Source organism: Sinohyriopsis cumingii, chromosome 17 (assembly GCF_028554795.1).
Source record: "Sinohyriopsis cumingii isolate HCF-2022 chromosome 17, ASM2855479v2, whole genome shotgun sequence".
NCBI classification, from domain to species: domain Eukaryota; kingdom Metazoa; phylum Mollusca; class Bivalvia; order Unionida; family Unionidae; genus Sinohyriopsis; species Sinohyriopsis cumingii.
The window spans coordinates 10,042,577-10,055,329 of NC_142977.1; the positions used below are offsets into that span (position 1 = coordinate 10,042,577).

The window sequence follows — 12,753 nt, forward strand, 5'->3', positions numbered from 1 at the left end:
ACTTTACTCCTTCCTCTACTACTTTGTGTAAACCATGTATAAAACCTAGGATCTTTAGAACTGAACAAGTTAACAACCTCCTTGCAGATTTCCCAGTTTCACAACAACTGCAATAATAATAATAATAATAATAGTAATGATAATGATAACAACAACAATAACATTAATAATAGCAACAACAATTTATGATAAACACATGGTGCCATTTTAACCGTGAGATATGTTTAAAATGCCCTTTTTGGAGAATCATTACACTATTCATTTCAGATAAAAGGGAAACACCACATTACATATGAATTTGTGTTAAAACAATTGAAAGCATGTTATAGCAGGGTTCCCAGTATGTGCTCACCATACAACACCATTACCGCCTAGATAATGAATATATCTGTAAACATGTGTTAAGTCAAAGTTGATAATAACAACACATTTTTAATCCATCTCCCCTCCACTGTAACTTGATGGTAGCAAGCACATCTCCTCCAGCATATGTCAATAGTGACAATGTTTATCTCATCCCTGAAGAACTCCTACACAACAATAACAGTGCACTTCCCATTCCCTCCCCTCCAGGACAAAAAGTCAATAGAAACTGCACTTCCCATTCCCTTCCCTCCAGGACAAGTCAATAGTAACTGCACTTCCCATTCCCTTCCCTCCAGGTCAAGTCAATAGTAACTGCACTTCCCATTCCCTTCCCTCCAGGACAAGTTGATAGTAACTGCACTTCCCATTCCCTCCCCTCCATGACAAGTCAATAGTAACTGCACTTCCCATTCCCTTCCCTCCAGGACAAGTCAATAGTAACCGCACTTCCCATTCCCTCCCCTCCATGACAAGTCAATAGTAACTGCACTTTCCATTCCCTTCCCTCCAGGACAAGTCGATACTAACTGCACTTTCCATTCCCTTCCCTCCAGGACAAGTCAACAGTAACTGCACTTCCCATTCCCTCCCCTGCAGGACAAGTCAATAGTAACTGCACTTCCCATTCCCTTCCCTCCAGGACAAGTCAATAGTAACTGCACTTCCCATTCCCTCCCCTCCATGACAAGTCAATAGTAACTGACTTTCCATTCCCTTCCCTCCAGGACAAGTCAATAGTAACTGCACTTCCCATTCCCTCCCCTCCAGGACAAGTCAATAGTAACTGCACTTCCCATTCCTCATCCTCTTTTGAACAGGTCAATTGTATAATGCCCATCCTCTTTCCCTTCACCTTGAACACATGTTGATACTAACAGTGTACTTCTCATTTCCCCCGCCCCCATCACAAGTTCATTGACAGTAACAGAGAACTTTCCATCACCCTCCACTTAATAACAGTCATGTACATATGTGAATAATGCTATGACTAAAGTGTCAATGGGATGATAACAATTAAAATACATACACATTTCACGTAAATAGATACATACACATTCTATGTAAACAGATACATACACATTCTATGTAAATAGATACATACACATTCTATGTAAATAGATACATACACATTCCATGTAAATAGATACATACACATTCCATGTAAATAGATACATACACATTCTATGTAAATAGATACATACACATTCTATGTACACAGATACATACATTCTATGCAAACAAATACATACACATTCTATGCAAACAGAAATATACACATTCTACATAAACAGATACATACACATTCTATGTAAGCAGATACATACACATTCTATGCAAATAGATACATACACATTCTATGCAAACAGAAATGTACACATTTTATGCAAATAGATACATTCTATGTAAATAGATACATACACATTCTATGCAAACAAAGTGACTATTGTGCATATGAAACAACAGTGATTTTTCATGTTTTTTTATGTCCTCTATCTCTGGGGAGTCGAACTGCTCATGGTATTGACATTTAAGGTACAGAGTAAACTTTGCTGACTTAAAATATGTGCATGAAAAACAAATATATGAGTCAGTCTTATATCCATACTCAATCCATTTTGCAAGTGCTCAATTTATGACAACATTTGGTAAACAAAATGCAGATCTAAAAATTCTTGTGTTCTAATCTTTTGCATGTGCCAAATTGCTAATTACCAAAAAAATCCACATGTGCTTTGTGCTTCACACTAGATATGTAAAACAAAGAAATTTTTCTCCAGACTTGTAGGTCATCCGAGATTATCCAATATAATACAAAATAACCCCTTTATCTTTGTATGCTAAGGTCCAGTGAAGCAGATCATGCTGAACCTAAAAACTCAACCTGGATCTCCACAAAAAGATACACGCTAAACTGCCCTACCAAATTAACACTGTTGCTCAGCAAAGAGTTGGTACACAGACAACTGAGCACTCACCTGTTTTGATCCAGTTACACCTGCCTTGATGCGTTTCAACTCTTCATTTAGCCGGTTTGCCCGATTAAACTGCTCTTCAGCAAGATTTTGAAGTTCTGCTACCTGTGCACTGCAACGTTTCTGAACCTGCTCCATTTCCTGGAAAGAAAAGACTGAATTATATTACAAACTGTCTACCTGGCTTATACTAAAAGCTTACACATGTATATACATGTATGCAAATATACGCATTTGTTTAATTAAAGTATATATGCATCTTAACAAAGACACATACTTTCACACAGTATATCCCATATTTATCTGGTGATAAGACCCCCTCTCATTTTTGCATAATTTTAGCAAATATGTACCATCAATGCTCCTTTAAAAATCAGATGCAATGGCAAAATCGTAGACACTGATCTGCCATTGCATCATGTGCTGGCAGATTTGGATCAATGTTGCTTCTTCTACTGTTTATTCCTAACAAACTGCATAAACCCAAAACAACCAGTGCATTATGCTACTGCAGATATGGGTCAATGCAGTTGGACCTGGCTTATAAGTGACTATATATGGTAAAACAGGAAATGTTTCTCTGATAATAAGCCCACCACATATTTATTTTAATACATGTATTAGACAGCATGCATCCCTTTTTTATCATGGAAGAAATACTGTACCAAACAAGCAATCAAATTTTGTCATCAAAGAATAACAAAATCCATTAAAGACTGGTCAAAATTCAGATATTTAACAATTCATTAATTATTAATTGTGAATTAAATTAATTTTGTGGATATGAACTTTGATGACTTTATGAAAAGTGATATGTTTGCACTGGTACTTAATTAGGTTTGGAATGTGTTTTATTATTTTCAAATAAAGTTCCTATTGTTTCCATAGAATGTGTCCTATTGTGTTTCGATTATGTCCAATTGTTTCCATAGAATATGTCCTTTTCTTCTTGGAATGTATCCAACTGTTACCATATAATGTGTCCTTTGGCTTCCATAGAATATGTCGTATTGATTTTGGAAATGGAATGTGTGGTAAAATATTAACAACAAGAGAATGACCATATAAACATGGAAATGACCACATAAATATGGAAATGACCACATAAACAATAGGGAATTTACTGCACTTGAATATTTTATATTTCATTAATGTTATCTGAGAGAAAAAAAGACTGGCAGGATTACAAATAGCTAACCATTTGTGCAAGAAGTAAACATTTTTGGCTTAAATGATGAGTAAATGAAATAGATGATTAAATCAAATAGATGAGTAAATCAAATTACTTCCAAGTAGACAGTAAATCATTTAAATCTTTTCTTCCAAACATTCTATTAGCATCAAATACAGTTATCATCCATAAAATAATAGACACAATTGTTGCTACCCAAGAAAATAACAAGTGGAGTGGCAGTCAGGCAATAATGTGGAGTGAAAGCCAAGATGGAGTGGAGTGGCAGTCAGGCAATAATGTGGAGTGAAAGCCAAGATGGAGTGGAGTGGCAGTCAGGTACTGATGTGGAGAAGAAAGCCAAGATGGAGTGAAGTTGAAGTCACGTTGATGTCGTGTGAAAGCCAAGATGGAGTGGAGTGGCAGTCAGGTACTGATGTGGAGTGAAAGCCAAGATGGAGTGGAGTGGCAGTCAGGTACTGATGTGGAGAAGAAAGCCAAGATGGAGTGAAGTTGAAGTCACGTTGATGTCGTGTGAAACCCAAGATGGAGTGGAGTGGCAGTCAGGCATTGATGAGGAGTGAAAGTCATGTTGGAGAAAACTTTTAAGAAAAAAAGCAATGATAACCACATACCTTTTTAGTCTGATCCAAATGAACCTGCAAGTCTTGTAATGCATTCTCCAACTGACAGCGTTCTCGCAACATCTTCTCCTGATCCTGGAAATGATAGAAAATTAGAGATAAATGATAGAGAACTAGAGACAATGATAGAGAATTAGAGATAAATGATAGAGAATTAGAGGCAAATGATAGCAAATTAGAGACAAATTACAGAGAATTAGAGATAAATGATAATGAATTAGAGATAAACAAAAGACAATTAGAGATAAATTATAGACAATTAGAGACAAATGATAGAGAATAGGAGATAAAAATAGAGCCCATAATGCTTCAAGGTCATTTGGGGCAGTGGGGGGTGTAGGAAGAATGGAGAGTGAGAGAGCTTGAAAACATTTGTATAACATAATGTAAATGAGAATTTAATAAGAAAATATAATTCCTAACACAGAAAGATTATGAAAAACAAGTAGACCTTAGATTCCTCACCTGTCTGACATTTGTCTAATAGCAAAATATTAAGAGCAATCAACCAACAAACTTGGACACTTTTATAAAGAATTTCTTTGGGAAAGCCATTAATTTCATATGTTAAGAAAATAAATGTTTCAAGGTTTCTATATTTTTTGGCATCTTCCATCTATATTTGATGGTACACCTGCATCATTTGTCCAGTACTGATTGTGTGTATTCCAGGGTACTTTCTGTTAATGTTGGTCAAATTCTGTTGGGTGTTTCTTTTATTTAATGTTTGAGTTTTTCAAATGTTTTTTTAAGGACAAATATGATGGCCATATCTTGATTGCAGATGGGCATCATTTGCAAAAAATTGGAAGTGCCTTAAAAGTATAATGCTTAGTGTCAAATTTAGTCAAACAGGCTGTCATGTGCCTTATGCTAAAAATGTAGTCAAACAGGCTGTAAAGTGCCTCATGCTAAAAATGTAGTCAAACAGGCTGTCAAGTACCTCATGCTAAAAATGTAGTCAAACAGGCTGTCAAGTGTCTTATGTTAAAAATGTAGTCAAACAGGCTGTCAAGTGTCTTATGTTAAAAATGTAGTCAAACAGGCTGTCAAGTGTCTTATGTTAAAAATATAGTCAAACAGGCTGTCAAGTGCCTCATGCTAAAAAAATGACATGAATTCTTAACAAACGCAAGAAAAAATAGACTATCAAAAATACAGGGACGTATAAAAAGTACTGGATAACAGACTACCAAAAATAAGGAAAAAACAGAATTGAGAAAAAGTTCCCATATATACCCACGTATAAGTCCAGCTTCAAACAACACAGACCCAGATCTACCAGAACATGATCTGGATCTGTGCAGGTTTGTTTTAGGACAAATCAGTAGAATAAACAATACAGATCCTGATCTGCCAGAACATTATGCAAAGGCAGATCAGGGTCTATGTTGCTTGTAGTTGGACTTGACTATAACTATATATGGCAAGTATAAAAATAAGGGGGTGGGGAAGAAATAAAACATACACAATTATTAGGAATATTTTTGGACAAGGGACCCAAAACAGATCACAGAAGTAGACTGTAGCACAATAACATGCAAAGAATATATTAGAAATATAAGTCAGAACATAAAATTGAATGCCAACCATTCTAGATGAGTGAGTGGCATTATTTTCATTTACGACCAACTTTATAGGTGCATAAAGTTTCATGATAATTGTCCAAGTAAGTTAGGAAAAGCAGTGACAATAAACTTGTACTAATGGATGAACGACAGATTAAAGACTGTTCAATAACCAGTGGAGCTAAAAATAGACTTGACTTTGTTAGTCAAATTTAGCTGTGGTTTATGAAGATGTTAAAATTGTGTTTATAGTATCAATAGGCAGGCATCACTTGTATAAATCTGAAAGTCCTTCAATGGATGAAATTCTGTCGAGAATTAAAATGGAGAATTGAAAGAATTTCTATTTTTAGTAACAGTGGTCATATCTGAATGCATATCATCATCTTACATATAAATTTAAAAGCCATCCATGCCTGGATGTTTTCTGTCCAATTTGTCTGAATTCTGTCCAGTGCTTTATTAAAATGAAGTTGTTGTTTTTCTGCTTTTAGTAATGGTGGCCATATATCGCAATGGATCAAAAGTATTCAAATAAATCTGAATAACCTTCAAGGCCTGGATGCTTGGTGTCAAATTTAGTCAATATATGTCAAGTGGTTTGTTAAAAATCATTTAAAGGTTTAGGAACAGTGGTCATGACTGATGACCGATTGACATCATTCATGTAAATCTTAAAGCCCTTCACATTTCTTTTTCTAATAATGGCAGGTACCCGTAATGGCAGATCAGCATCATCTTTAAAAAGCCGTTGTACCTGGATTATTTTTTTTCTGTAAAATTTAGTCGAATCTTGTGGAGAAGTTTTTGAGACATCATTCTGGCGTAATTCTACTTTTTTTAACAGTAACCATACCTAACGGTGGATAGTCAGCAGGTTTGAATTGTTTTTATGCCAGAAAATGGTTTCTGTGAAAGTTGGTCAAATTCTGTACAGTGTTTAGTGAAGTTGTTTTAATGCCTGTCTATTTTTAGTAAAAGTGACCATATCTGAGGTGTGTTGGTATCGTTAATAGCAATTTGAAAGGCTTACATGTCAGTTGCTCCTTGCCAAATTTTGTCAAAACAGGTAGAGAGGTTTTTGAGTTGAGAATAGCAATTGCTGATGGAGGACACAAGATTTATGAAATCTGCTTAGAAATACCTTCAGTTCACCTAATCTTATTACCAGGTAGGATAAAAATTGACGACTTGCTTGATGATCTTTAAAGTGAAGACTGGCTAAAAGTTGATGACTTACTTGATGATCTTTAAAGTGAAGACTGGCTAAAAGTTGATGACTTACTTGATGATCTTTAAAGTCAAGACTGGCTAAAAGTTGATGACATACTTGATGATCTTTGAAGTGAAGACTGGCTAAAAGTTGATGACTTACTTGATGATCTTTAAAGTGAAGACTGGAATTCCGACCTAAGAGCTGCTTTATTATTTGTGTGATTGTTTATTTGTTTGCTTGTTTTGTCGTGTTTGTCTATTTAATAGTTCATATAATATTTCAATTTACACTACCTGAGATGAAGTGGTACGTAGTTTCTGAAGTTCCTCATACGATCTTGTCAAAGCCTTTGCCAATTCATTTTTCTCCTCGTCTCTTTTCAGAATTTCATGTTCTGCAATATATATGATAGGCATAAGTCAATGCTGTATTGAACACTCCCAGATAACATCAGCAGTGTATGAAAACTCCCTACTAATATCAACAGTATATGAGCACTCCCAGATAAGATCAACAGTGTATGAACACTCCCAAATAATATCAACAGTGTATGAACACTCCCAGATAATATCAACAGTGTATGAACACTCCCAGATAATATCAACAGTGTATGAACACTTAGACAATATGTAAAGTGTACAAACACTCCCAAATATTTAAAGTTTTGTCAGTTTACATTCTCCCAACTCCCACCCTCTTATTATGCCATGCCTCTTTCATTTAGGGACTATCCTGTTATCCTGCATAAAGCAATTGCAGAGTTGGGTCCATGCAGTTTGTCAGGGTAATCAGTACAACAAGCAATTGCAGAGTTGGATCCATGCAGTTTGTCAGGGTAATCAGTACAACAAGCTATGGCAGAGTTGGGTCCATGCAGTTTGTCAGGGTAATCAGTACAACAAGCAATGGCAGAGTTGGGTCCATGCAGTTTGTTAGAGTAATCAGTACAACAAGCAATGGCAGAGTTGGGTCCATGCAGTTTGTCAGGGTAATCAGTACAACAAGCAATGGCAGAGTTGGGTCCATGCAGTTTGTCAGGGTTATCAGTACAACAAGCAATGGCAGAGTTGGGTCCATGCAGTTTGTCAGGGTAATAAGTACAACAAGCAATTGCAGAGTTGGGTCTATGCACTTTGTCAGGGTAATCAGTACAACAAGCAATTGCAGAGTTGGGTCCATGCAGTTTGTTAGAGTAATCAGTACAACAAGCAATGGCAGAGTTGGGTCCATGCAGTTTGTCAGGGTAATCAGTACAACAAGCAATTGCAGAGTTGGGTCTATGCAGTTTGGTAACATCCAATTTTTCAAGTGTGACACATTTACAGAGATTACAGGTTTTCCTGTAAGGCCAATTTAAGTAAATTCAAATAACAATTATGATTTTGAAAGATATGGTATATTTTTTATTCACTTTATAATATATGTCTAACTGACTTTATAATTTTCTTTCCAAGGACTGTTTTTATGATTAATACAAGTGTATAAGAATTTTCAATCTCATCAGAAAGTAAGAAGGTATCACAGAGATATCATTTTATGTCCATTCTATCCCAGAGTTCATCATGAGGTGACTAAAACACCATTTTATGTCAAATCTATCCCAGAGTTCATCATGAAGTGACAAAGACATCATTTTATGTCCAATCAATCCCAGAGTTCACTGTGATGTAATAAAGACATCATTTTATGTCCAATCTATCCCAGACTTCATCATGAAATGATAAAGACATCATTTTATGTCCAATCTATCCCAGAGTTCACTATGATGTAATAAAGACATCATTTTATGTCCAATCTATCCCAGACTTCATCATGAAATGATAAAGACATCATTTTATGTCCAATCTATCCCAAAGTTCACTATGATGTAATAAAGACATCATTTTATGTCCAATCTATCCCAGACTTCATCATGAAATGATAAAGACATCATTTTATGTCCAATCTATCCCAGAGTTCACTATGATGTAATAAAGACATCATTTTATGTCCAATCTATCCCAGAGTTCACTATGATGTAATAAAGACATCATTTTATGTCCAATCTATCCCAGACTTCATCATGAAGTGACAAAGACATCATTTTATGTCCAATCTATCCCAGAGTTCACTATGATGTAATAAAGACATCATTTTATGTCCAATCTATCCCAGACTTCATCATGAAGTGACAAAGACATCATTTTATGTCCAATCTATCCCAGAGTTCACTGTGATGTAATAAAGACATCATTTTATGTCCAACCTATTCCTGAGTTCACTATGATGTAATAAAGACATCATTTTATGTCCAATCTATCCCAGACTTCATCATGAAGTTACAAAGACATCATTTTATGTCCAATCAATCCCAGAGTTCACTATGATGTAATAAAGACATCATTTTATGTCCAATCTATCCCAGACTTCATCATGAAGTTACAAAGACATCATTTTATGTCCAATCTATCCCAGAGTTCACTATGATGTAATAAAGACATCATTTTATGTCCAATCTATCCCAGACTTCATCATGAAATGATAAAGACATCATTTTATGTCCAATCTATCCCAGAGTTCACTGTGATGTAATAAAGACATCATTTTATGTCCAATCTATTCCAGAGTTCACTATGATGTAATAAAGACATCACTTTATGTCCAATCTATCCCAGACTTCATCATGAAGTGACAAAGACATCGTTTTATGTCCAATCAATCCCAGAGTTCACTATGATGTAATAAAGACATCATTTTATGTCCAATCTATTCCAGACTTCATCATGAAATGATAAAGACATCATTTTATGTCCAATCTATCCCAGAGTTCACTGTGATGTAATAAAGACATCATTTTATGTCCAACCTATTCCAGAGTTCACTATGATGTAATAAAGACATCATTTTATGTCCAATCTATCCCAGACTTCATCATGAAGTGACAAAGACATCATTTTATGTCCAATCAATCCCAGAGTTCACTATGATGTAATAAAGACATCATTTTATGTCCAATCTATCCCAGACTTCATCATGAAATGATAAAGACATCATTTTATGTCCAATCTATCCCAGAGTTCACTGTGATGTAATAAAGACATCATTTTATGTCCAATCTATCCCAGAGTTCATCATGACGAGATAAAGACATCATTTTATGTCCAATCTATCCCAGCATTCATCAAGATGTGACTAAAACATCATTTTATGTCCAATCTATCCCAGCATTCATCATATGACAAAGACATCATTTTATGTCCAATCTATCCCAGAATTCATCATGACGAGATAAAGACATCATTTTATGTCCAATCTATCCCAGCATTCATTATATGACACATGTAAGAAGAAAGTGATGTCATATTAATGATGTAATATTGTAATGGTCACGTCACATCAATGTGCAGAGTAAGTGCTAGTTTAGAAACCATTGACACCATTAAGGGAACGTATCACCATTTATCTATATTTTGACAGTTAGAAAAAAATGACAGTGAGAGACAGAAAGATACTTTACCATACTCCTTCATTTTCTTGTCCATTTCCATAAATTTTTCTTCATAGGCCTGCAGGCTCTCAGCTTCCCTCTGCAACAATAAAACAGTTAAATTATATTACTATTACAAAGTTTGAAATGCATGATTTTTCTAGCATCCTTAAATTGACCATATATAACTTATGTGCACTTTCTTGTCATAAAGACCTTGTATACTTTATGAGCACTTTCTTGTCATAAAGACCTTGTATACTTTATGAACACTTTCTTGTCATAAAGACCTTATATACTTTATGAGCACTTTCTTGTCATAAAGACCTTATATACTTTATGAGCACTTTCTTGTCATAAAGACCTTATATACTTTATGAGCAATTTCTTGTCATAAAGACCTTATATACTTTATGAGCACTTTCTTGTCATAAAGACCTTATATACTTTATGAGCAATTTCTTGTCATAAAGACCTTATATACTTTATGAGCACTTTCTTGTCATAAAGACCTTATATACTTTATGAGTACTTTATAGTCATAATGGCATGATCTACTTTATGAGCACTGTCATAAATACCACATATATTTCATGAGCATGTTATTGTCATAATAACCTTATTAACTTTATGAGCACTTTTACTGTCATGAATACCTTTTAAACTTTAAGAGCACTTTAGTGTCATGGTGACTGTATACAGATTTTATGAGCACTTTTTCTGTCCTTTGACCTTACATACTTTATGCACACATCTTTACAATTAAGAAAATTATCACAGAGATGAATATACCTATAAGAAAAAACTTCAACACAGATGAGTGAGTTCATATTCAGAAAGTTCAAAACTTTCTCAAATATGATAAACCACCAATACTTATTCATTCAGTGTGCAATCACTGTAAAAATTATAAGTCACTACTCCAAATTTTAAGAATAAAACAATGAATATAACCAAACTGTGTGTGTGTGTATATATATATATATATATATATATATATATACAGTGTTGTTGGCCTATTGTTAACATCATACTGTTCTGTGCAATGATATGTCTTTTCTGTAAAGACTGGTTTACATTTTGTTATTTGGTTAAAAATACAATTTGTATCAAGAGAGAATGATCATCCTTAAATTTAGGTAAGTAATATTCATAAAGTGTTAGAAAACTATCCACCATTTCTACCCTGAATGCACATGAAAATGTGTCTTCTAAACCTCGATATGCAGACCCACCTCATGACCTTCCTGAACCTGTGACCAAGAATCTATAATATACACTTCCATTCATCAAAACCTGGCTAATATTATCTTTAGAATCATACATATAAATAGATTATTTAAAAGATAAAAATTTATACTGTAAAACATTACTGCATCTTAATAAAAATTTCAAGAACTTGTCCCCCACCTACTTTATCACCTTGTAACTTGTCCCCCACCTACTTTTATTATAACCTTGTAACTTGTCCCCCACCTACTTTATCACCTTGTAACTTGTCCCCCACCTACTTTATCACCTTGTAACTTGTCCCCACCTACTTTATCACCTTGTAACTTATCCCCCACCTACTTTATCACCTTGTAACTTGTCCCCCATCTACTTTATCACCTTGTAACTTGTCCCCACCTATTTTATCACCTTGTAACTTGTCCCCACCTACTTTATCACCTTGTAACTTGTCCCTCACCTACTTTATCACCCGTTTAGCAACTTGTCACTCAAGCGAGTGTCAAGAAATTCCCAGACATATAATCTTGTTTAAAAATTCTTCAGTAGGTTTCCTCTGCCATAAGAGACATTGTAAACACAAATTACATCCAAATTCATTGTTGTTTCTCTTCAACTTAATAACTTGTCAAATTTATGAAATGTTGAACTTCTACAAAAAAAAATTTTAAACAATGGTTTAGCTTGCCTAATATCTCTTGCCATTTAGTGACATTCTTACATTCAATTTTCTACACCAGCTATAAACCTGACCTAGTTCCTCGGTTGAAATGCTGATCGAAATTGTCCAAAACAAAGTATTCCATTACCATAAACTGATACATAAACATTACAGCCTTTCAAAAATATGTCCAGAATAGGCCGCCATATTGTAAGTCATTAAAACACATGGGTTGTATTCTGTGTGTCCAGATGTAGCATTATTTTTTAACAGAATATTCTGGTGACAATAGCCACTTTTCAAATCGTAAGCACTGTAGTATTTTATTTTCATCCATTGGTCGAATTCAGTACGTGTTTTATGCCAATACTGGTGACAGAAACCATGCATGTGCAAAAGAAGCCAGACTACAGAGTATATAATGATTCTACATCTTTGATGCAATAATTTATCTACGA

At 34.7% G+C, this 12,753-nt stretch overlaps 1 protein-coding gene across 1 annotated transcript in view; it reads right to left on the reverse strand.

Moving 5' to 3' along the window:
• Nucleotides 1-12,753, reverse strand: part of LOC149777730 (uncharacterized) — a 263,591-nt gene that overhangs the window by 32,127 nt on the left and 218,711 nt on the right. Inside the window, exons 44-47 of the mRNA XM_089938777.1 lie at nucleotides 10,435-10,504; nucleotides 7,232-7,332; nucleotides 4,146-4,229; nucleotides 2,343-2,480 (exon numbers count right to left, since the gene is read on the reverse strand). Coding sequence (XP_089794903.1) covers nucleotides 2,343-2,480; nucleotides 4,146-4,229; nucleotides 7,232-7,332; nucleotides 10,435-10,504 — 393 coding nt within the window. The remainder of the gene's footprint in view (nucleotides 1-2,342; nucleotides 2,481-4,145; nucleotides 4,230-7,231; nucleotides 7,333-10,434; nucleotides 10,505-12,753) is intronic.